We start from the raw sequence: 26386 nt of genomic DNA, 5'->3' as shown, positions 1-26386 counted from the left end.
ACTTTTAGTTATGCTTCACCGGATACGCATAACTTTAGTTTCCATTAAGGCGTGTATCTTTGAATCCCATCCCATGCTTACCGCCACTGCCTTATGAATTATTTTTATTTTATGCTCTTTTAATGGTCCAAACCCAGAAACGTCAGGTAGTTGCCCACCTTTCCAAGTAAAGGATAAAACTTAAAGACCATAAATATGAGGGACAAAATTTAAAGACCACAAATATGAGATTATGTTGAATTACTATTAGAACAAAAGACAAGAATTTGAAACGGGAAGACACTAAAGGTGGATCTTTACGCTATTATGTTGAAACTTTAGTGTAAGATATAGAAATATGACAAAATACAGGGACATGAAAAGCGAAAAAAAACCTCAACAGCAGTTGGAGTAAAGTAAATCTGGGAATAAATATGTAGTGAAGTGAAGAGTTCGTGGATGTGTCGAACTTTCTTTTTCTTACAACTTAGTACTGTTTCCTTTCTCTCTCCCTCTCTATATTTCCCGATACCTTTGGAGCCTAAATAAATGTCCTAAAACTCTGTTTGAAGACAACAAACAATGTCTTCAAAGCTTCAACTCCAGCTGAAGGAGCTTGGATCCAAGCTTGATAATAACCCTCCAACTACTAAAGACTCTATTATCAAGCTCTTAAAGGTTCTTAATAATTCTCTTCTTAATTTTGTGAATGGGACTTGCTTTCTTTTATTTTGTCAATTACTTACATTGAATGTAGTGATTTCAGTTTCTTTCTTGACACGATATTTACTTACTTGAAGTTCATGCAGTTGAATTAGGGTTCCTTTCTCCCACTTTCTCAATTTAGGGAAATCCTTCTTCTTTTTCGACTTTAGGGTGTCTTTTCCACTTTCTCAATTTAGGGAAAAATTTCATTAACTTGTTACTCTTTTTTTAATTCTATTTAGAGGATTGACTTATTTTAGCTGCTTTTAAGTCAAAACCCCAAAATAGCTTTTAAGCACTTTTCTAGTGTTTGGATAATATAAAAAAGTGCTTTTAAGCCAAAATAACAAAAAAAAAAAAAAAAGAAGAAGAAGCCGAAAGCCATATGTTAAGATGCTTATAAGTCCATCCAGGCTCTTAAGTGAATTAAGAAAGTGCAGAGTGTGAAGAATCCAACTCTAAACTTTAGAATTTAGGCTGCAGCTGAGCTTTCTTTGCAGAATTAATGCTTTAATTGGTTCCTTTGGCTTCTCTCCCTTTCTTAGGAATGTACAAGCATGTGTATACCCTGTGCTGGATGAATAGCTATATATTATGTATCAGTTTGTTCAATACAATTAGTAAACTCTTTCTTTTTTGTGTAAACAATGATCTCTTTTGAGAAACTGCATGTTTCATATGGCTCTAGGAAACTTGTATTCCGGAATGCTGGAATTATATTGTCATCCTGCTATAGTGCCACTTGGATAGACATATTCCTACGTAGTTTGAGTTTAACTCCAACCCAAAGTTAGGCATCTTCCTTCATGTTAGGCACTTCATCATTTGACTAGCTTGCTGATGAGAAAATGATCATATTCTCTACAAGGATAGAACCTATGACTAGTTCTGGAGGGAAACTTTGCGCTTGGCAATTTGAACAGAGTCCAGAGCACCTTCTGCTATAGTTGTCAATTAATCTGTTTTTAAAATAAAAATTGGGGATGATTAACCATGCAGTTATCTTAGTAGTTACACCACATCATAAACACAGAGTTTTAGCTGCCTCTGGCAACTTAATGCAGAGAAGAAGTGACATGCTGCTAGTCTCTCAAAATATCCTGATTTGGTGCTAGCAACCATTTGAAGTAAAATTCCGTTGCTTGAGAAGTATCTGGTTTTGACCAAAGCAGCTCTCGCTAAGTATGTGTAACTCTTCAAAGAGGGATGGATTTAATGGCTACTGTACAAAGAGTATTCAGCTGAATCAGCTCAGTGTGATGGCAATTGTAATTTCAGGAGGTTCTGATAGAAAATGACCAGTCTTTAGCGAGGCCCCTTGTTAATAGCAGTTAAATCAATCAATCAATCAGTCTACGTACTAAGTTTCAACCCTAAACCACTGGATCCGCCTTATGAATCCTTTGTATCCATCAACTCATTCCAGTACTAAGTAAGCTGTTTTTTATGCCAGACCAGGTTTTTTCTAAAAGTAGAGGTTCTCTAGATCTCACACTTAACCCTGCACGAACATACAAGTCTCTTACCATAACAATTGCAAACACCATTCTAATAAAAGTTTAGCATAAACAGCCAAACCTTAATCCCAATTACTAGCAGTTAAGCAATAATTTTAAAATTTACTTGATTGAGAGTAGGTTGTAGTGGTGTATATGTACCTATCAGTGCAGGGGTGTGTGCTCGTTTAGTTAATGGTATCTAAAGCTGATAATTATCAAAGTTGGTTCTGTATCTGTCCTGCAAGTTTCAGTGTCTTCTTTGTACTATTTGGGATCTTCTAAAGCAAAATAGCAAAGGAAAGTTGTATATTGGGCATGGTTTACGGTCAATTTGGTCAATATGTTTGCTTGGATTGCTTTTACAGTAGATCGGGCCCTTTAGTTTTCTGCTTGGTATGGACGTTTTTTTTAATTTTCCACCCGGCGTCCGTTATCCACTTTTGGAGTGCGATTAATCCCGATTCGTACCGGGAAGTTCCACTTTGGGAGTAAAGCACTCCCTACCAAAGGTGGCTCCATTTTTAGCGCTAGAACCGAGACCTCTAAGGATGGAGGGGCTACATTGGAGATAGTAATTCTGTTTGGGATGTCTTTATTTTCACATTTATAGAAGTTGACTGGTAAAGTTATGTTTCTTGATTAATGCATGCTTATTGATGCATGACTGACTTGACCAAGTACAACAAGCACGATAATGTGTCACTCTTTCTTGATCCTTAAATAAGGTGACACTCTTGATTCTTGCAAATGGAAAACCTGAAAAAGCAAAGAAATCTCATGCTTCATTTCTAATCCCATTATATGGATCATTCATTTCCTTGCATTTCAGATATTCTATGCCTTGAGTGATTAATTAAGCCAGAAAATATGAACATCCCCTGCTTGCGTAAAAGATTGAGACTTCTTTAAAACCTTTTCTGATGAATTTCTTAAACCTTTTTACATTCATCATTAATTGAATTTTTAGGTTATGTCTTTAAAATAGTTATAAAAAATTTAGGAGATATGAAGCTGGTATTTGGCACCCAAACATAGTGCCAGGAAGCACAGCCAGTTGTAATGACACATTGAGGTTAAATTTCAACCACGATCTTGCTCAGTTAATCAACTAGTTAATTGCCTACTATGAGTGTCATTTTCTGATAATTGGGAGCCACCATTTTTATGTGCTTTGAAACCTTCTCAGTTTTAACAAACAGTTTGCACACTTTGCTTGCTGCTACTTTTCTAGTTATAGGTCTTTTTAACACCTTACTAACGGTTATACTGCATCAAAGTGTTACTCTGATGATGATCTTGTCCCAGTTTTGAGCTAACTGTAGTTTGACTGTTCTTGTTTGATATTCAATCTCTTGAGAAAGAGTCAATGAGCAGATAAACTTTTTGAGGTTTCGTCTGCTTTTGGGTCTTTTTGGCGTTTGCTTCTTCGGGTCAGTTTGCAAATTGGTGTGTGCTTGTGATGGATTTGTTGTCTTTTGGGTCTCTGTAATTTTTTTCTGGAATCTTGTGTTGGGCACTTCTCTCTAGTGCTATTCCTCGTAGAACTATACATATTCCTATCCAATTTTAAAAGTCCTGAGCTCTATGTATCCAGCACATTTCTTCTTCAGTTTTTCGGGATGTCCCCGAAGGGACGTATCCACTATCCAGTACAGTTTTTAATATGATGTTACTTGGTTAACTTGTTTGCTTTTTGTACGATTGGCTATAAGTGTTTTACTTGTACTTCTAAAAGGAGATATTGGATGATTGTCTACTGCATATGAGTTTTAAAGAGGTAGTTTTCTATTCTCAAACTGCTTTTGTAACCTCCTGAGTTCTTGTCGCTTTGAGGTTTGTGTTTTGCACACTTGAAATGTGCTTGACCTTTCCGTTGCAGTAATGTTTGATTGAATCTATTTTTCTTGAAACTATGTCTGATTTTAATCTATTACAAACTTTTATTGTATGATCGGATTTTTCACAAGCAGCAAGGTTCAGCATTTCTTTCTGAGTTGGAGCAGTCACCGCCGAAAGCTATGTTGGAGGCCATGCAGCCCTTACAAGCTGCTATAGTTAAACCAGAACTCCTAAAGCATCAAGATAGGGAGGTTAAGCTTCTTGTTGCCACCTGTATCTGTGAGATAACAAGAATTACTGCACCTGAAGCTCCTTACAGTGATGATGTTCTAAAGGTAATAACAATATAATGGTAAAGAGACTCGGTGTCACATTTATGTGCCTTGATTTTCCCATGGAGCTACTAAAAACCTGATTTGTGCTTTGATTCGAGTCAGGACATCTTCCGTTTGATTGTCAGCACTTTCAGCGGATTGGGTGATATAAATAGTCCATCCTTTGGAAGAAGAGTTGTCATCTTAGAAACTCTAGCAAGGTATAGATCATGTGTTGTAATGCTGGATCTCGAGTGTGATGATCTTATCAATGAAATGTTCCGGACTTTTCTCAATGTTGTCAGGTGAGCTTTATCTTGTATTTAAAGTCTTGTTTGGCAGACATGTCACTAGTAGTGCTGTTGCATTCTCTTGCCTGTCTGAAGAATTTGGCTCAGCTGCTAAGAAGTTTTAATGCTTTATTCTGTTTAAAGCAAAATGTTACTAATTTCTGGTCTTCGATGACATTTATATCTTTCCTACTAAGATTAGTAATTTTATAAATCCTGGGAAAAGCTCTTATATTCAAGCAGTATTCTAATAAGCAGGGAACATACATTAAAATGTGTCTCTACGAAAGGCACCTATTCTTCTATACAAATAGTGATCTCATTGGTCCATCAAAAAGAAAAAAACACAAGAAGCCATTCTTTAGATGTTCAAAGTCATTTTCAATCCATTTAAATGTTCCCTTATCTCCTCTCATACTACCCACATTGGGGGCAACCTCCCATGCCCTTGGTCTTCTTTTCCTGCTTTAAATGCCCATCAATGCAACTCCTCTCTTGTTGTACCAGGCATCACCAACTGTGATCTATAACAGTTCAAAACCACCCTCCACAGGCCTGACGCCACCTTACAGTGCAGATGACATCTAATAACTTTTTGATCAGGTGAATAATGTTTGGGAAATGGGACATTTTAGTAATGATTCGTCGGTTTTCTTCCTAAGCATATCAACTTGACATCAGAGTATCCTCTCATGTGTTCCTTTTTCTCTTCCATTGGCACTACCTTATGCATACTTGGCCAAAATTTCGTTTACATTTCCATTCAATTGGATGGCTTGAATTCTAGCAGTCGTCTTTGTGTATTTTTGACATGGAAACTCGCGAGTTCTTGGAGGGCTTTTGTAAAAAGCCCCCTCCTGTTGGCGTGCTAGAAAATGGAATTCGAGTAACAGGCATCGGCCAATGCTATCTTCCATGTCGTTGGATAGTAGGTTCGAGCGGAAAGAAGGAGGTTATCATTTTGAAGCCTGCGAGCTAGTAATTCCTCTCCTCGAGAAAATTGACATACCTTTTGATTTCCCTCGCTTCGTAAAGTAAACGAGAATGGAAAAAGTGACAAAAAGAGTGGAAGTTGCCCCTCCTAGGGGTCCCATTTTCGTTTTAGGTTACATTTGAGTTCTTATACTCACTTGTGCTGAAAGGTCTTAGTAGGGCCAAATATTATTTGCCTCCTTTCGCTTTTGAACGTACCGACCAGTGAAATTTAAGAGAAGGAGAAAGATCAAACCCTGCTTTTCAAGAGTAGATAAGGAAACATGATGGTAAGTGAGAAAAAAGGTGGGGAGCGGGGTCAAAATAGGTGGGAGAAAGTATTACACTTTGAAGATGAATTTATTTCCCAAAATTAGCTGCACTGCAAGGAGTTTTGTCAACCATGTATCATAAATCTAGTAAGGTCCAATAGTTATTTTTGGTCGGCGTAGCCATTTTCGCATTCCAATTATGTCACAATGGTTTGATCAACTTCTTCCAGTCACTTTGCTTTGTGAAAGCCATATTCATCAGTTTTTTTGGGGTAATGAGCAATAGGTAAAGCTTTCTTTTTTTCTTTATCCCCATTCCCTAAGCGTGTCTCAGGCTGTTACATCAACAAAAATAATCTAGTTTGACTGCGAATAATGTGAAAAAACTGAAGGTAAAACAAGGTAAGTTTCACTGTATATCTAAATGTGGCTACTTAATTTAGGAATATGATAAAAACACACATCGTGATGAAGGTATGAAAATATATGTAGTGAGATGAAAATCTATCTCAAAATTTTAATATGTAGTGAGATGAAAATCTATCTCAAAATTTAAATATTATAGCTACTGTTGTATCTGGATTAGTGTTGCTTCGCCTTCCTCCCTAATTCAGTAATTTCCTGTCTTGTACACCACGTATGCAGGGACGAGCATCAAGATAGTATTCTGACATCAATGCAAACTATTATGGTGGTTCTCATAGAAGAGAGTGAAGATGTTCGGGAGGATCTTTTACATGTCATTTTGTCGGTTCTAGGTCGCCATAAGAAAGTAAGTGTTCATGTTGTATGATGAAATGTCAGCATAAGTTTTTCTTTTCTTTGGATGATTTATCCTGAAGAACTGGGTTTTAACACTTTCTGTCAGGATGTTACAATAGCCGGAAGGGGGCTTGCTATGAAGGTGATAGAGCAGTGTTCAGGAAAATTGGAGCCCAGCATAAAGCAGTTTCTTGTATCTTCAATGTCCGGAGACAGCAGACCAACAGCACTTGATATTGACTACCATGAAGTCATTTATGATATTTACCGTTGTGCTCCTCAAATCTTATCAGGAGTTGTTCCCTACATCACAGGAGAGCTACTGGTGCATTAATTTCTTCTTCCTGTCTCTGTTATTTGGATATCCTATTTTCTGTGAAGTAATGAATTTTTTTTTGATAAGGAATGAAGTAATGGAAATTATGTTAATCCGTGCTTTAGTTTTCAAACATGTCTTGCAACTCTTATTATTGATTGTCGAAATTTACTAGCCTTGTGTTCTTTCTTCTTGCCTGGTTGGCCTTTTAAGGTAGCTGCTGCCTGCTGTAGTTTAATGGAATTTAGCCGTTAATTCCCCCCCCCCCCCGAAACTGGTAACATGTGTATGTGTATACACACACATACATATATTAAATCTGCATCATAACAATGCTACCTATAATTACAAAACCCAACCATGTTTAGGACTACTGCTTCATGGAACCTATCATATCAACTAGTATTCAATCTCCTCTACATATTTTTCTTTACACCAAAAGTGAAACAAAAGAATACAATTCATCTCGACTTTCTGCACAGAATTGCATTTGTCGTCAAAAACTCTATAATTCCACTCCTTCCAAATTGTCCACCATATACAAGCTGGGACAAGTTTCCACTGCTTCTTTTGCCTCATTGCACCACCATTATAGTTCCAACCTAAGTTGCGTGGACTCTTCACTTTCGTTGCCGCACCACCCGTCGATATTTTTGAAGAGTCCGAGCAACATACTTCCAACACTTCAATAAATTACAGCTGGTAGCTGGCATTGGCCATCTTAGTCCCTCCATGTTCAAAAAAGTTGCCACGGTTGTCCAGTTACAGGACAGTGTAGAAACAGATGGCTATTATTTCCTCTGGCTGCACCACACGGACAACATCTAGAGCATAGATGCCTTCCCTTTCTTCTTAAGTTCTCCAGAGGCATGCTACTCTTGCTACAAGCCAAGAAAAACATAAAACCTTATAAGGAGCCTTAGTCTTCCCGATGAACTTCCATGGCCACTGGTCAGATTGTGAGATTTGCCGGATTGTGAGATTTGCCTAATCGGGTAGCTGTAGGAAGATGTGACAGTGTAGACTCCATCACTGCCAGGTTTCCAACACAAAGTATCCTCAGATTCCCTGAAACCTTGGAATGATTCCGAGGTCTTGAAAATATCCACCGCTCTCTCCAATTCCCTATCATGTAATAATCTTCTAATAGTGATATTCCACCTGTACACCTTTTATTCTACCTGTGCACCTTTCTGATCCAAGGTTTGCGTCTGGTAGAGTAGCAATGTTGTAGATCTTTAGAATATCTGCAGGTATCAATCTTGAAGTAGTTGACCACCTCAAGATATGTACCTAGAGTCATTTATCTTCATTTGATGTAGGTTCTCTCTTTTTGGTACACAGCTTGTATACGGGGTCTTTTTCCCCCAGTTGTTGATAAAATCATTACCTATATAAAAAAAAGAAGATATAGGAGATCTTTTCTTCCCTTTCTACTTCTGACGATCTAACGTACAAGCTTGAACTTGACAGACAGATCAGTTGGATGTACGATTAAAAGCCGTGCACTTAGTTGGGGATCTTTTTGCTCTGTCGGGATCTGCTATCTCTGAAGCCTTTCAACCAATTTTCTTGGAATATTTGAAGAGACTTACTGATAGAATAGTTGAGGTCAGAATGTCTGTTCTTGAACATGTCAAGGGATGTCTGATGTCAGATCCATTTAGACAAGAAGCGCCTCAGATCATCTGTAAGAATATTGAAAATCCTTACTTCCTTTATATTTATGTATTCAGTTGGTAATGTAATTGAAACATGTTTCAGCTGCCCTCCGGGACCGGCTGTTGGATTATGATGAAAATGTGCGCAAACAAGTTGTTGCGGTGCTTTGTGATGCGGCATGTAACGCCCTTACGTCCATGAAGGTTGATACAATTAAGCTGGTCGCAGAGCGCATTCGAGATAAATCAGTATGTAACATGTCTAGTTTAAGAGTCTAGTTGACTTTGACATCGACAATTAATGCATTCTTACTCCATCTTCTGATTGCTGGCTGGTCTTATGTATTCAGCTTCTTGTTAAAAGATACACACTGGAGAGGCTGGCTGATATATACAGAATCTATTGCTTACACTCTTCCAGTGGCTCAGTTAAAGGCGTCGACTATGATTGGATCCCTGGGAGGATTTTACGATGCTTTTATGACAAAGATTTTAGGTAACCTGCCTTGAATTGTTGTTTGCGGAAGGATAAATTATGAATTTGATAAGTGAAAGTTGGATCTATTATTTCCTTAGCTAAATGATGAGAGATTAAGAATTAAAGTATTTAAGTTATTTTCTTTGGAATCTTAAGCATTTGGAAAGTGAAGCTTCTACTGGAAACAAAAAAACCAAGTTATACTGTAGTTCCTGAAGGGACTCCACATTTGAAACTTGTTGCTCTGGGTGCTCCTTAAATTGGTTTTTGGAATCTGAAACTGCAATTTAGATTTTTTTTTTTTTTTGGAAACTGGTAACTTTGTATTACTCAGCATTAAGGGATATGCTGGCCACCTCCAAAAACAGAGCTACATGGTGGTAATAATTACAGAAGCCCTATGAAATCCACTACTTGTAATGCATCCTCTATACTATTTTCTTTACACAAAAACATAAAGAACTAATACAATTCCATTTATCTTCTGAATGGAATAGGATCTGCCTTCAAAAATTCTGTCATTTCTCTCCTTCCATATGTTCCACCATATACAAGCTGGAATTGTTCTCCACCATATCTTCTGACTTTTGCAACCCCCCCTTCTGATCCAGCAGCTTAAAAGATCTGCTGTGTGTTCTAGCATGGTCCAACTTTTTTCTTGGATAAACTGATCAAAAGGCCCAAACTTGAGTTGTAACTTTACAGTGAAGGAACAAATGGTTATTTGTTTCTGCTGCCTCTTGATACATAGAGCATCTAGATGCTATTTGAATTCTTCTTTTCTGTAAAATTTCATGTGTGAGGCAAGCTCTCCTTGCCACCAACCAAGAAAAACATTTCACTTTGGTTGGTGCCATGTTCTTCCACACAAGCTTCCATGGGCCAGTTGAAACTTCTGCCAGTTGCAACACTCCCCTTTTGTAAGCCCTGCTCACTGAAAAAACTCCATCATTATGATGCTTCCATCTGATTGTATCTGCTTCAGTATTTGTGCCCAAAAAATTTCCCACCTGAGTCAAAAGTTCAGCCACACTGGTGACTTCCCAATCATTTAGCAGCCTCCTGAATGTTAGATCCCAGCCCTGAGGTGACCAAGCTTCTTCAATTGAGCACTCGGGATTAACGCAAATAGAGAACAACACAGGGAACAACTCCTTTAGTGTTCCATTGCCAAGTCAATTATCTTTCCAGAAAAAAATCCTGCTGCCATTTCCCACCTTGTAACAAGAGTTTCTCTTTGAGATCAGGCCATAAAGATCTAATAGATCGCCACACCCCCACTCATTTAGTGTTTGTGACAGGATGTGTACTCCAGTGTCCTTCTTGGCCAAATTTTTGCTGGACAACTTCCTTCCAGAGAGCTTGTTGCTCCTTATTGTACCTCCATAGCCATTTCATAAGTAGGCTATTGTTTTGCAGCTTCAAATTCTTGACCGCCATACCTCCTTGGTCTCTATTCTTCTGAACTGTCTTCCACTTCACCAAATGAAAAATCTTGCCTTCCTTATTACCATTCCATAAGAAATTTCTCCTCAATCTATCTAAGATGTCAATTACCTTGCTTGGCATAGGAAACAAAGACATTACATATGTTGGTAGAGCATCCAACACGGAATTTATCAAAATGAGTCTCCCTCCCAGATAAAGATACTGAGACTTCCACAAAGCTAACTTCTTCTCTGTTTTTTCAATGATTCCATCCCATATTTCCAAAGCTTTGTGTTTTGACCCCAACGGCATACCATGATAGACAGTAGGTAAATTTTCCACTCTATAACCCAGAATATTTGCCAAGACCTGTATCTGCAATACCTCCTTGACCCGAAAAATATTGCTTTTTCTCCAATTTACCTTCAATCCTGATGTGGCTTCAAATATCACCAGTATCATTCTAAGGAAGCTAATTTGTTCAATTCAGAAATTATACTTTTTTTAAACCAGGTTCCATCTGACAAGCACTCAGTAAATGCATTATTGACTACTTTTTTTTCTACAGATCAGACATCGTTGAGCACATTCTCTGCTCATCCTTGTTCCCTAATGAATTCTCAGTCACGGATAAAGTTAAAAACTGGGTTAAGGTTTTCTCAAGTTTTGACAAAGTTGAGGTTAGAGCACTTGAGAAGCTGTTGGAGCAGAAACAAAGGTTTGTCATGAATGCTCGATCTTGATGTCAGGTGTTCCTGGATGTTGTTTCTGTTTTTCCCCCCCTCACTTTTGTAGTACAACCTGAACTACATTTCATTGAGTTTTTCGACGGCACTGCAGGTTGCAGCAAGAGATGAGGAGGTATCTTTCTTTAAGGCAGATGCAACAGGTTTTCAACACTTTAACTCTTAGTTCCTGAACAATAAAAGGCTAAAAGTGAACAATAAAAGGCTGACAGAAGTTTAATGAAAAATAATTGCAGGAGGGCGATGCCACTGAGATCCAAAAAAAAGTTTTATTTTGCTTCCGCATCATGTCTCGTTGTTTTACTGATCCTGGAAAGGCAGAAGAGAGCTTTCAGATTCTTGATCAGTTAAAAGATGCTAATGTCTGGAGGATATTAACAGCTCTCCTTGATCCACACAGTAATTCTATTCGAGCTTCTAGTTCTCGGGTAAGGAGAATACCTAGTTTTGAATATAATGTAGGGTTTTCACTTCTTGTTTTGTCTACTGATATATTAAAGCCACTGAAATACCTAGGCATGTATGAGTACATGACACTTTTCTTATGATCTTTTTCTCGGTCAGGATGAATTGCTCAAGATCCTCGGTGAGAAGCATCGGCTCTATGACTTTCTGGGCACACTTTCATTAAAGTGCTCATATATACTTTTCAACAAGGAGCATGTAAAAGAAATCCTTCAGGAGACTAACATGCAGAAAACTGCTGGAAGCACCGATTTGATTCTGTCTTGTACACATCTTCTTGTGGTAATTTAGTACTAACTTGCTTATTCTATATAAATGCATTTTCTTGACCTCATGTTTGCTTGCTAGACTTTAATATAACCTGTAAAGGAGAGAATTGAAAGGAAAGGCCCTTATGGTTTGAAGCATTGGATGTTCAAAATGGGTTATATTGATAGGCATGCCTATAGGCTATATTCTGGTAACATCGAAGCTGGTAATAGTGGTGCCTCGCAGGCATCTACAATTGTCTTGCTTGCAGAACTATCACATCCTCAAGAGTCGGCCTAACGTTATAGTGCCCTATAAATTGTGAGCAACTCGATGCATTACTCCCATCAGATGTCACAACAAAAGTCATCTCTGATTGAATCAATTATCCATGTTTTAGGATGTACATAATTTGCTTTTCTCCGTCTTCGTTCAATTCATGTCTTCCTTTGATGAATATTGCAGATTCTTGCACGTTTCAGTCCATTGCTGCTTAGTGGAATTGAGGAAGATTTGATACATCTTCTTGAAGATGATAATGAGATAATTAAAGAAGGTGTCTTGCATGTTTTGGCAAAGGCTGGTGGAGCCATCCGAGAAAAATTGGGAGATTCTTCAAGGTTCACATTTGAAGCTTTTACGCTCGGGTGCTAGTTCCTTTCTGCGATATACTGACATGTTATGCTTGTAACTTGCAGGTCATTAGACCTTATGCTTGAGAGGATTTGCTTGGAGGGAAGCCGGAGGCAGGCCAAATATGCTATACATGCTCTTGCATCAATAATGAAGGATGACGGGCTCAAGTCACTTTCTGTTCTATATAAGGTAGGTCATAATCTCACTATACCCATATAAATCACTGCCTATTGATTTATCCTCTCTCGAGTTTATCTTCATCATATATTGGTGAAAAATTTGGGTACTATATTACTTGTGTAATGTGCAGAGACTTGTTGATATGCTAGATGAGAAGTCACATTTACCTGCTGTACTACAATCTCTTGGATGTATTGCACAGACTGCTATGCCAGTCTTTGAGACAAGGGAGAAAGAGATTGAGCAGTTCATAAAGAAAAACATATTGGAGCTTAGTCATGTATGCCTTCTTGAACTAATGCCAAATTTTGCGACATTGTTTACCCTCCTCTTTTAGCATTCATCTAAAGGTAAACTATTCTTTTCAGACATCAGAAGGTAAAGCCAAAGAACGTTGGGAGGACCGAAGTGAAATCTGTTCAATGAAGGTCTGATTTTACTGGTTTGATTATCTCCATTACGATTTTTTGAATTATGACTATATTCTAAAGGATAAATTGCTATATTCATTCAATATTGATATGCAGATATTTGGCATTAAGACACTGGTCAAAAGTTATTTACCAGTGAAGGATGCCAACCTTCGGTTGGGAATTGATGACTTGTTGGGAATCCTGAAAAACATACTCTCTTTTGGGGAAATCTCAATGCAAATTAAGTCAAGGTACTGCTACCGTGAAGGAATCATCCTCTTTTAGTGGTTTTGGCAATAGATGGATGTGCTTTGCTTAGTTTGTCTCAAGGCTTTCTTCCATAGGAAATTTGGCTTCATTTCTCTTATCTTTGGCATTTTGCAGTTCTGTTGATAAGGCCCATTTAAGACTTGCTGCAGCAAAAGCTATGCTTCGTCTGTCGAAGCACTGGGACCACAAGATTCCTGTGGATGTCTTTTACCTTACTCTTGGCACATCAGAGGTGAAGTTTCTACCACCTACAATATGTTAAATAGGTGACATAGCCCCCGCTGATGTCCCACCTGCACAACAATTTTCAGCAATAGCTTTCTAGAGACAAATTGTACAAATAATAATTTGTTTTAACTGTTAATGCTACTAGGCCAGTTTCCCTCAAGTAAAGAAGTTATTCCTCAACAAAGTCTACCAATACCTAAAGGATCGTTATTTGGACCCAAAGTATACTTGTGCCTTCTTACTTGACTTGCGGGTTCAGCAGCCAGATTATGAAGAGGTATGACTTGCGATTTCTGTACTGGCAGGGATCTCTTGGTTATATGTTTATATTTATTTGTTAATGACTTTATTATCTCCCAATTATTGACAGATCAAGAGCAACTTAAGTGATGTTATCCAGATCTATCAGCAGGGGAAGGCACGTCAACATTCTGCGCAGTCTGAAGCTATTACCCCGGTTCCTTATCCAGAAAACATTCTACCATACTTGGTCCATGCTCTTGCTCATCATTCTTCATTTCCTAACATTGACGAATGCAAGGATGTTAAAGTATTTGAACCTACTTATAGGTACAAGTGTTTCCTGGTCTTATTGATGGTTGCATATATAGAAGTTTAAATAGCTCGAGGCTGCCTCAAAATGCATTTCCGTGATTGTTTTTTTCCAATTATTCTCACGGTTATATGGAACCTGTTATCAGCCTACATATTTTTAGATGCTGACCTTACCTTAGTTGTATATGATCTTCACTACATAAGCAGGGTTACTAGTATAACATAGGCAACCGTAGTATTCCCTCCCCCCTCTTCCCCCCTTCCTTTTACCAGTTATAGAAGTCTTTCCGTGATTATGCTGTTTATGGTAAGCTCTTAGTACTTTGCTTACTGGAAATAGTACATGGTGGACTTCATCTGAGTGTAGTGCTTGCTGTAACTTATTCCACGCCCAAAAAGAAAAAAGGCGGTGCTTAGTGTATTGGATTTTTGTATTTTTTTGGGTGGGAGGGAGGGGAGTGTGTACAAGTTGTTTACTTGCATAACATAGTCTACCATAGAATTTTGTTCTCTCTTCATCAGTCTTTCTATAGAAGTCTTACTAGGATTATGCTTTACAGTAAACTCTTGGTACTTCATTTACTGAAATAATACGTTATGGACTCATCCAAATGTAGTTCTTGTTGTATCTTATCCCACAAAAAAGCCGGACTCGTGGTACTTTGTTTACTGAAATAATACATGATGGACTCATCCAAATGTAGTTCTTGTTGTAGCTTATCCCACAAAAAAGGCGGTGCTTGGAGAATTGCCTTTTCTTTTGCGGGTGGGGAGGGAGTGTGTAGCAGTTGTTTATTTGAAGAATAGGTTGGACCAACCAGCACTATCCTTAACTGTTATAAATTGGAAAGAAGGTGCATGATGTCACCAATTACTTCTGAATAAATTCTGAAATTATGCTGATTTGTTATAACAAATCTGTACAGCCTGTACTTGTCTAACAAAGAAGGAAAAAGAGAATGAAATAATGGGAAATCAAATCTGCCTTTGCGACTATTGACAACACTCAATGGTCTATATTCTAAACGTTGGTGTCACTTTCTCATTTTGTTAATCCTCATGGCTGAATGTCTAAACTACTTCTCCTGGAGGTAAAGAAGGGTGCTTATCATCTACTCTGGATGTAAGCTCCTTGACTGTTGAACTTATGTCTACGGTTTGACTTTTTTTTTTTTCCTTCCTTTAATATATTCTACCTTTTAATTCTCTCCTTCTGTCTTAATGAGGACGCATATTACTTTTTTTTTTTTTTTTGACAATGATAACATTAACGTAAATAGTATTACTTTACAAGTGAAATTATGAGTTGATGAAATCTAACATGGCTTCAAGAACATTTACAACAGCCACGCTGTTCCAAAAAGTAAAGTAAAAAAGTACATTTTAACTTAAGACCAAGTGTAGAAACCTTGTTGTCTAAAAAAATTCCGGAGTTCCTTTCTCTCTAAATGATCTGCCAGACTAGCCTGCTCTTGGTAATTCCATATTTTGAGGGGCGTTTTGCTGATCCCAGCACTTCTCCAGCCTTGCAAAAACTGCGAGGTAGTCTTCGGCATTGTCCATTGGAGATCCATCACACAGATTAGCATATATATTTTTTTTTTGATAAGTACACAGAGTAGCATATTCCGAATCTGCGAGGCGCCTTTACAGTGTAGAAAAAGGCGGTTTGTGTCTTTGTGTTGTTCTTCACGCAGCAGGCATCCGTTGCAAATATCATGCATCTTCTTTGTAGATTATGTGGTGTTAGGCCGGCTTCCTTAGCCATGAGCCATGTGAAACAGTTGATCTTGTTAGGTGTACAACTCTTCCATGTTTGTCTCCAGGTCCAACAGGGAATAAGGGAACTGGTAGGGGTCTATTCAACAAGGAGTAGCATGATTTTACAGTAAATCTACCTTCCCTTCTCCCCTCCAAAGCATTTTATCTTCCCTGTTGGAGTTCCAAGTTGTTGGAGTAGTTGGAAGACTCTTCCAAGTTCCTAGTCATTGCAATTCCTTCTAAATAGTATGTTGCCCCTGATTGGACTATTACATTCAGCAACTGTAGCATTGGGGTTGAACATAGATAAATAGAATGTTTGTCATTTTTTCTAATGGCATTGTTTTTGATATGTCTCCTTTTTGGTACCATCTTGGTACTCTAGCAAATCATTTATATTTTCACAAAAAAACATGTATTGTTATGCGTAATTTCATGTATATTATTCAGTCTTTGCTGATGTTTTCATGTTGGAAGTGGAATGGTTTTAAATCATTTTAAGCTTATCTTGAATTTGAACTAAGCATTTCAATGTATGAAAAAGTAAGATGACCTTTTGAAAGAATCCAAAACATGTCATTGCATATTTACATTTTTAATAAGCTTATTTATAGTGCCTATAAATAGTACCTATAAATAAGCATTTGCTTGCAACTCTAGGCATAGTCATCTCACTATTTGACTTCAAGCCAACCCTTTGTTTGGGGATGGGCACATGTGGAGTCTCCAACATTGGATCCATTAGTGGCATAATGGACCTTTTTTTTTTTGAAACTGGTAATTTTGTATTCCTCAGCATTAAGGGTATGCTGGCCACCTCCAAAAATTTACATTTTACTGAAAGAGAAATACTTACAGTAATCCTAAAAAGTCCACTAACTGAACTTCCTCTTCTACATATTGTTCTTTACACCAAAAACTTAATGAAGTAAAGACCTTCCATTGGATCTTCTGCAATGAACTTTCTCTGCCTTTAAAAATTCTGTCATTTCTTTCCTTCCAAATGTTCCACCAGATGCAGGCAGGAACTGTTTTCCACCAAATCTTCTGACTCTTGCTCCCTCCCCTTCTTATCCAACAGCTTAGAAGGTCTGCAGTGTGTTCAGGCATGGACCTTTTAAAGATGTACCCAAACCCTTATGTATGAAGTCAGTTGTACTGTAATAAGTTGTTTGGCATTGTTTGTTATCTGTGAGCAAGTTTGGCTAATGGAAGTACATTGTAATAGCATTTTATGTAGATTCAGAAGCTGCATCCGGAAAAATCCTGGTTCTCAAAGCTCTAAGTTTTGTTGAAATATATCTGAATGTTTTGTTTCAGGCAATTGCACATTTTCCTCTCAATGTTGGTACATGGAGATGAAGATGGGAAATCTGAAGGTGGTATTAGTAGAGAGAAGGAAAGCATTTTAACGATTAATTCTATCCTTCACAGTATAAAACATTCAGAAGATGCAGTACATTCCACAAAATCAAAAGTAAGGAAGGAAAGCTGATACTTGTTTAAATGTATAAGTGCCTGTCATTCTACTTTTCAACCTTCTATCACTTAGTGCCGGCTGAATATATGCACAAGCGAAACAACGATATGTGTGGATTGCTGAGATTATCCTGCTGTTTGATTGTATTGAATACTTTTGCAGAACTCATATGCTGTCTCAGACCTTGGCCTGGCGATTACAAATCGGCTAGTTCCTAACCAGGATGATCTTAAGGAGTTGAAAGCATCAGTATCACTACCTCCATCGCTTTATAAACAACATGAGAAGGATGAAGAGAAGGACCAGTCTCTGGTATGCCATGTTAGATTTCATAGACCTTTATATTTCAATATAACTATATTTCACAGGGTAAATGGCTGGAAAAGTGGGATTCATCAGTATTTAGGCTTTGTTTGGCAATGGTGTATGTTTCTATATTTTTAAATGAAACAAGATATAGAAAAAGTGTTGCATTCACTAGCCCCGAATGAATTCTCTCTTACTTACTCTATCTTTTCCAGACTCTTGCTTTCTACATAAAATTTCAACCTGTATCCTGTTGGTAGGACTCCTTGCTGCCTTCTATTACCATGACTTTCTGTAATCTTTCCTGTTTCTAAATTTACTGTCTTTTCTTCTTCAGAAAATTGTGTTGGCAGCGACTCAATGATACTTCCTTTTTGATACCGTATATACAAAAAAGAGATAAGCACTGTCCCAGGTGGTTACTGGTTGTACAAAGCAATTTTTGCTTCTTGGGGTCAAACAAGTATATTATTCAAGGCGTAAAAGGATTATATCAAATTACTCGTTGGAAAATATCCAAATGTTTGACCTAAATGGGTTAGAAATGAAAAGAGTTGATAAAATGTCCATATAATTGGCATTTAAGTAGGGGGGAAAAATGGAAAGATTGGATAATAGAACTTATTATCAATAGAGTTAAAATTTATGTAGGAAGAAAAAATGGAATTATAAGGATCATTATACTTACTAATTTCATTTCAGCATGTGACACGTCTTTTCTGAAGAATATTTATCAAGTTTCAATGAGTTTTACTTATGTTTTAAACATCCATTCCTCAAAATATTATTATAGATGATAACATCTCCTTAAATGTTCTTTTAGCGAAAAGTTTCTTTCTTCAACAGATGAAAGTTTTTGATAGGAAGGTAAATTTTCATTGATATGCACCAAGAAAGGTGCTAATGTGTACAGGAAAAATGGACTCTGATTCTCCCAATTCTGCAGAGAGCTCAAGAGGTCCACAAAAATATTTACAGCATGAGCAACTTTCAAATTACACCATAGTAAAATTTCTGTGTAACTTTTCAGGGTGGAGATGAAAGTATATTGCATACTTTTATCTTTGTGTTTGTTTCATCTATATTTATCTCTGAACTTTTCTTCCTTACAACATAAAATATGTGATGTTCACCTTCTGTAATTTGACAGGTTGAAGGTAAGACATGGTTGGCTGATGAGAGCGTCATGGTTCACTTTGAATCAATCAAGTTTGAAACTAACGGAACTGTAAGCTTGGTACTAATAATCTTTTTGCTAGTGATAAATGATCACCTGTTGACTGATTATTATTCTTCCACCTTCTTTTCACCAGCTGAAGTCAGAAATTACTGAAGACGAGGCCATGAAAGACAGTGAAACAGAAGGAAATGAGGTGCCTTTGGGAAAAATAATGGAACGGCTTAAAGCTAGATCTAAGATGCGGAAAGAGGTGAAGGATGATTCTTCACCTGCCGAGGTGAGAACTGAAAATGATGTTGACATCTTGAAAGTGTTGAGGGAGATAGATTCAGGTAGTGTTGGCGATGATAATAAGTTGGATGCAAGCAATGGCCATGAATCTGCAGTCAAAACTGAAGCCAGCAATAAACGTCAGAAAAGAAAAACAGGAACTGATATTTCTGTACCAAAAAGTGCAAAGCGACAAAGGTCATCTTCTACTTCGGTCCATAAACTTTCTCCGAAACTCAAGGATTCTGTTGAAAAGGAGGATGATCTTCAATCCATGTCAGAAGATAAGTCCTCAGAAGAAAATGTTTTTGAACCTGAAGAGTCAGACCTATTAACATCATCTATTAGGAAGAAAACGAGCCTCCCATCTAAGCAAAAGCGTAAAGCTACTGATAAGAATTATAGTTACACTCATGAAGTTGGACTGGATAGCCGTGAAGTGAAAGTAAGATATTTTAATAGTAGAATTGGTTACAAACTAGATATATAATTTCATCTCTTTGAGTTCTTCTTGTTTGTTTGCTCCTGCAGAAAACTAAAGGAAACACAGCAGCAGTTAATACACATATTGAAAGTAATAACAAGTCAGGATCTCTCAAGAAACAGAAGAAGAAAAGTGTAGCTGGGCTGGCCAAGGTTAGTCTTCCCATCTGAATAATTGCTGCTTTGTTGTCCCACCCACTCTTAGACATGTTTCTGAGTGTATCTGATACTTGTCCCTCTGAAATGAAAAGTATAACATTGTTGGTGTGTATTTACTTGCATGGTAGTGAGAAGATTTAACTTTTGGAATATAGATAATTTGGCGTATCGTTTGGTGATCTCGCTGGTTCCTTGCTAAGCTCTATGGTCCAACTTCTATGACCAACTGTTAAAGGGGATATATTCTATCTTTTGTAACTCAATCTGATTGATCTGCAAATACCTTAGACAAAACATTGTTTGCAGTTCTGTTACATTCCCTTTGATGAATGTGGTTTCAGTTTCTCTAGTACCTTTGATCCCTTTGTAACTCAAGATAACTGTGTTAATGCATCTTTCGTAGACTGTCTGGGGACTTTCGTTCTTTTATCTCTTGCAAATTTGACAGCTAACTTCTGGTAAACAAGGAGGTGTACTGCATAGATGAGCAGTGGCTTGTCCCTTTGTCTTAGAAGAAAGCTAAATAAATATAGCCATTGGATAGTTGATGAAGAAATTGCCTTAATTTGAAGGATCTAGTTATGTCATGGATACTCATATATGATTATGGATTTATCCATTCTTAATGAGAATGCTTTATATTAAGGTTTAAGGAAAATGAGTATTACACCAGTTCTACATGGTTGCCTTCTAGCACATTGGTACTTGGAGCGTCTATATCACTTGCTATTTTAAGTTTTTCCTCTGCACAAAACTTTTATGGTGCCGCTACCAGAAATATTCCATCAATTGGTGTGGCATAAAGTGCAGTCAGTTCCTTTTATTAGGAGGTTCTAAGTGTGCAGATGACACAGCATGAGCAATACCAAGTGAGCTGTCCTTTTTTGGTTCCGGCCCCTTGGTTCCTGAATCACAAAGGATAATCAAGCTAGACTCGAAGTTAAGCATCACAGATGATTATCAAGCTAAACATATGAAGTGTTGTCTAAAAAAATTGGATTTTTCTTAACAATCAGCTTTATTGATGGCCAGTCTGTGGATAATCATATTGTATTAACAAATTGGTTGTGAAGAATCTGTAGAATACAGAAAGTCTAAAGAACCAGCATGGTGATGACATAGTTTTTGAGCCAAGCGTCTTTTTCAGTTTCAATTGTATACTAACTAAGAGTTGGACCTTCATCTCTGTTTTGAAACTTCCCACTTTTATCTAATGCTATTTTGGGCCTAGTAATTAACTTTCTCAGGCGCGATTGGAAAACCCTTAGGAGGAGATCACAAAATGTTTAGACTAACTAGTAAAGCCAGTTGTTGCACATAATTGTAGAAGGATCGCCATTCCTTGTGAATAATTAACTTTCTCAGGCGCGGTTCTAAAAATGCCCTTAGAAGGAGAGCACAGAATGTTTAGACTGAGTCTGTATGCTTGCATCCTTCTACATACAAATATTCCTTTAACATCTGTTATAGTCGTGTTGATTCACTTCACCAAATGGCTTATTGTGTGGATTATCTATGATTCTGCCCAATGGTGTATATTTTGGGTTATCTATATAACCAATTTTTTTGTTTTGATTTTTTGACACTATAAGGAAGTTGGCTTAGGTATAGTTTTGCAACTTTTGTTCTGTTTTATACCCTTTTATCTTTTTTCTAATCCAAAGATTTTCCGAACGTATTATTTGTTAATGCTATTACCTGGATTTTCTAGTGCTCGTCAAAGGGTGATACAACTCCCACTGTGGACTTGATTGGTTGCAGAATAAAAGTTTGGTGGCCCATGGATAAGAAGTAAGTAGCTCTTAACTCGAGAGGAGTAAGTGTTCTTTCTAGTTCTTTCATGCTACATTCTGCCACAGCTATCATGGAGTTTGTTCCTTTTTGGTCTTTCCTTGTGCTTAAACTTCCTTTTATGCATATTTTTCATCAGGCTCGCTGATTGACTTGGAGCAATACTCGTATAGATTTTTATTTGTACTCTCAAGTCTTAACACATCACGGTCCTCATTGTTGCTTCTTTCTCATAACGTCTTTATTCTTTTGCTCAACTTCTATTGGTTGTCTTCCATACACTATTGCACTCATAGGTCATGGGGTAGTTGGCTGAGATTTCTTCTTTACTCTTTACTCTGATTGTGGTCTAATATTTTGGCTAATGTGGCCTTCAAGATTATTAGCTTAGTGTTCTGACTCAAAGTAACTGACAGGTTCTACGAAGGTGTTGTTAAGTCTTTTGACACTCAAAAAAGCAAACACGTTGTAAGCTGCATTTCCAATACATCAGATTTGTATTTCTATAGTTAACGAACTTTTGAAATTCGTTTTGATATGTCAACTTCTATTGATTCTTTGCTATGATTTGTTATCAATTATACCAAAAGGTGCTATATGATGATGGTGAAGTAGAAGTCCTCCGATTGGACAAGGAATGTTGGGAGCTTCTTGGTGGCGTGAAGAAGCCTGTGAAGGTATGCTTTTCCTTTTAGTGTTACTTCATCCTTGCAAACTTTTTATTTTTATTCTTGCAGTGAAGCCATGCATTAGGGCTTTTCTGATCGCATTTGTACACCCTTTACAGGGTTCAAATTCCAAAAAGGTTTCAGGCTACGAGAAAGTGTAAGTGATTCATTTGATTTGGTAGTTATGGTTTTCTTTCTTTCTTTTTTAATTTTTTTTAATTTTTAAAATTCTTTTTGTGAATCGCAATCCCTTTTCTTCTTCTGATAAGTTCTGGGGATTCTGTTTTATATGGTACTTGAAAATGAGGAATTGCATTGTTGAGTGTTTGAATTGTGTTGATGGTACTTCTCTTGTTGAATGCTGCGGATATCATACCTCAGGTTGCATAGTTCTTCTCCCCATTGAAGTAGATGAGTTGGTATAATGAGTATTTCTGCCTTTGTTGTTATAATTATGTGTTGACAACTAGCTTAATTCTTTTCTAATCTTGAACTTTTAATACCTTTCACGAAAGAACTGTTAACTTTGCATAATGGGACTCTTTTTAAGTTTTATGCATTATGCAAATAAGCTGTAGCCTGTAGGGATAAGTGGATATCTTCATTTATATGTCCCTTTTAGTTTGGTCTTATGTCTTCGGACGCCTTCTGTATTTGCATAATAGAGGAATTATAAGTATCTTTAACCTCCTCGTCTTCATTTAATGACTGCAGATCTGGAGAGAGGAAAAATAAGGCTCTTGCTGTCTCCAGGCAAAAGAAAGAGACAGATAAGATGTGAGCTTGATTCTGTAACTTGATCACACATAATTTGTTTGTGTATTTCCTATTTGCGTTAAACATTCTGTTTTGTTGACAGGTCTCCATTATCGCAAGTACGAGGAAAGAGAACTCCGAGGAAGAATTTGAAGTATGGACAAAAAGGCCTATCAAAATCTTCTTTGAGCAGAAGAAGCCTGCTTTTAGGCAAGCCGTTGGCAACCTCAAAGTCCAAGGTGGACAATTTAAGCTCAGGTAAGGCTCTTGTGATTCTACTTTGCTTTCAGTTTCCTGATTTATTATTATTCTTGTTCTCATTTTAGTTAATCATGTCATTTGCTGCTTGTTATATTCTGTAATGCAAAGGTCAACAAATGAAAGGATAGAGAGAGAGAGAGAGAGAGAGTCTGGAAGCCATTTACACACATGCAGGGGAAGATTATGCTTAGATTTTTAAGAGGGTGAAGTCTATCAGATGGCTGATGAGTGTGCGGAAAGGAGGCAATAGTTCGGTTGCAAAGTTATTTTCTGATGGAGAGTGGATAATTGGATGTATCCTGAGGTGAAAAGTATAAAAATGAGGAACTATCAGAGTGATGGAATGTTGAATGGGAGATGAGTGGCATTTGATTATTTAAATTGCAGCAATGCCATCTCTTTGTTTAAGGAAATAACAAAAACCTCATTTGGTCGGATTTGAAAGTTCCTCGAAATTTAGAGGTACTTCTCTAAGGTAATTTTTAACCCAAAGAGCAAAGTTACCACCTTTTCCTTAGTCTCTTGGGAATTGACTGAAGAAAGTGGAAAATTTCTTTCAGTTGTGGCCTTTGGAGAAACATTTTGAACGAGTGGGATACTTTTGCTGGCAATATATCTTTCAAGATAGGGGATGGGACTAGGGTTAGTTTTGAGGGGCACAAGTGGTGTGGAGACAGATACACATTCCCAAACATCTACAGAGGTTCCAACGTATTTGGATAGTACAAGAGGGGAACATCCTTTTGCCACCTCCAGTTCCAGAAGAAACCTTCAGGATTGGAAGATCAAGGAATCCAGAAACCTCCTTGAAGTGCTTTAGAACAAATCCCATCATTTGAAAGAAAAGATTCATGGAAATGGGAGATATGTACTGGACAGATATTACTAGCATCTATAAAGTCACAACTTTTCGCTTGTTTCCCTTTCTGGGACAGCTGTTCAGTAAATATCTTATTTTTATTTCTCTTGCAACTTAAACTGAAAATCTTATGAGAAAACGTTAGACGACGGTTTAAAATTTTGTAAATTATTGCAAAGATTAGACGACAATGTAATGTTTTGTTGGTAAGGTTGAGCAATATATATGAGTGAATAAATATTAGATACGAGTCTAACCTTCTCCAAAAGTGAAATTTCCAAGGGCTATATTTGCACAACCTTTTAAAATAGGGAGAAAAAATAAATGGTGGCCTAAAAGGGGGACATTTGCAGAAGTCGGGCAATAATTTGTTCTCGTGCCACTACTATTCAAAAGTAGGAGGGAAAAAAACTTTTTATCTTTTATTTTCAAACTAGAGTATGAAAAGATATGTTCTTCTAATCACTCTCTTTTAGTTTTTAGAAATAGTCTTATTGCTGCAAATTTGTAATCAACGAGTTTGAATGGGTTGAGGATAACCGTGGTCCTCGTGTTGCATTTACCACAGTTGAATCTACACTGGTATCTGTTTCTGCTCTTATGAGGTTGTCACTAGGAGAGCTCCTGTGTTCATTTAGTTGACGTCCTTAAACTTTGTTGTCCCGTTCCACTGGATCCCTTACCCTATGGTATTCTTGCCAAATGATCCATTTTCAGCAATGTTAGCTATTATTACTAAATCAAGTATTACAATATTCTCAAGTAATATCAAAATTTCCATTATCACATGAGGTCGATTAATTTCGACAGCCCCCCTGTTATGTTATTCGTGGTCTCCCCTAGATTTCTAATCTGACATTTGGCTCTACTAGGTAATTCAGAAAGTGAACAGAAAGAGAGTACGCATGGTAGTTCATCTGAACACGAACTGTCTGACAAGGATGAGATATCATACTCTGATGGGAAACCAGTGGCTGAAGCTGATAGGTCGAGTGGCATGGAAGAGTCCGAAGAAGAAGAGAATAAAGAATTTGAGGATGAACCTGGCACCTCTCAGGATTCTCGTGGATCGGACGAGGAGATCTCTTCTTCACATGAGAAACCACAGGCAGATGTATCTACAGAGAAGTCGAATGATGATGCTGAAAGATCAGATTCTCATGGGAGTGTAGGAGATGATGCAGACAGTCATTCAACTGATCGAGACGACTCTGAAAGTAGTTCGGCTGCTAAATCCGATGAAGAATCATCAGACGATGAGCTACTTGTAATGCCTATTCTTATTCGATATTTATTGAAACTTAAAACTCTTGATGAATGATAATTTAGTAATACATTATTGTCTTTCGCAGAGCACGTGGAAACAACGAGTAGGGAAATCAGCTGGAGGGAAGTAAACCAGCAGAAAAAGGCCGTCATGTGATCCTGGCTAATGATTTTTAGAGATGCAGCATCCTAGAGAGCACGTGGCATCAAGCCAAAAGAAGCTTGCTGCAAGACGATGATACCATTAACAGTGACATTAATAAGTTTATGAAGTACAGTTTACCACATAAAAAATGGTAGGTCACAGGTTTATTAAATGTTAGGGAGTAAGGGACAAGAATGTGCATTCCCACAGTTTGTGTAGCTGCGGTCTAGAGGTAACTGATATGAGTCAATAGCAGTTGTCTTAGGCATTGTACAGCTCTAATTTAGTAAGTTAGCATTAACTTACCCAAATAACCGATCCTGTGTTGCAGCTCGGTTTTTGTTGTAGTTTTGTGTCATCATTTTGTATATTATGTTGTTTAGAGTAGCAACAGAATTGCGTCTGTTCGTAGTTCCTCCTCCTCCTTTATAGGATCCGTGGATTCGTGTGAACACTGGATTTGTAAGCATTTGTGGTGTATGGAATCAGTAACATTAGCATGCTTTTCGCTTTTATTTGCTTCTGAATCTAAACATTTGTGAATGCAAGGTGGTAAGCTTTGAGAATTAGAGGCGCCACTCAAAGTCTGTTTTCTCAGGAATTTTTACCTATGTATGCAAGATTATTAACCTACTACCACTGTTAGGGAGATTCTCGTTTAATTACTTAACATAATTGTTAACAGTTACCAATTGTATAGAAGTAAGATTAGGCTCTATCCCTCTCAGTTTTATGCTCTAATCT

General features: G+C 37.4%; 1 protein-coding gene across 2 annotated transcripts; it reads left to right on the top strand.

Moving 5' to 3' along the window:
* Positions 1-483: 483 nt before the first annotated feature.
* On the top strand, positions 484-26157 carry LOC132058768 (sister chromatid cohesion protein PDS5 homolog A). 2 transcript variants are annotated; one of them, XM_059451094.1, is made up of 33 exons: positions 484-657; positions 4154-4357; positions 4460-4641; positions 6516-6642; positions 6739-6957; positions 8422-8638; positions 8713-8858; positions 8960-9105; positions 11084-11233; positions 11356-11404; positions 11498-11689; positions 11826-12008; positions 12441-12595; positions 12674-12800; positions 12922-13071; positions 13160-13219; positions 13319-13455; positions 13589-13706; positions 13848-13979; positions 14073-14272; positions 17339-17495; positions 17661-17810; positions 18955-19032; positions 19118-19699; positions 19786-19890; positions 21608-21687; positions 22104-22155; positions 22278-22364; positions 22475-22512; positions 23070-23132; positions 23215-23369; positions 25113-25498; positions 25584-26157. In XM_059451094.1, exons 1-33 carry the CDS (start codon positions 562-564, stop codon positions 25626-25628), a joined length of 4968 nt encoding a protein of 1655 aa, XP_059307077.1. In that variant the 5' UTR covers positions 484-561; the 3' UTR covers positions 25629-26157. The 2 variants fall into 2 exon arrangements, with proteins under 2 accessions (XP_059307077.1, XP_059307076.1); XM_059451093.1 differs by having other exon boundaries at positions 25104-25498.
* Positions 26158-26386: the final 229 nt, after the last annotated feature.

Source organism: Lycium ferocissimum, chromosome 6, assembly GCF_029784015.1.
Source record: "Lycium ferocissimum isolate CSIRO_LF1 chromosome 6, AGI_CSIRO_Lferr_CH_V1, whole genome shotgun sequence".
NCBI classification, from domain to species: Eukaryota; Viridiplantae; Streptophyta; class Magnoliopsida; order Solanales; family Solanaceae; genus Lycium; species Lycium ferocissimum.
This window is presented reverse-complemented; position numbering and strand designations above follow the sequence as displayed.

Coding starts and splice junctions, on each gene's coding strand:
- LOC132058768 (XM_059451093.1), top strand. CDS start 562: ATGTCTTCAAAGCTTCAACTCCAGCTGAAGGAGCTTGGATCCAAGCTT. Junction 17,496..17,660: donor TACATTCCACAAAATCAAAA/GTAAGGAAGGAA, acceptor ATACTTTTGCAG/AACTCATATGCTGTCTCAGA. Junction 19,891..21,607: donor GTGTAGCTGGGCTGGCCAAG/GTTAGTCTTCCC, acceptor TGGATTTTCTAG/TGCTCGTCAAAGGGTGATAC.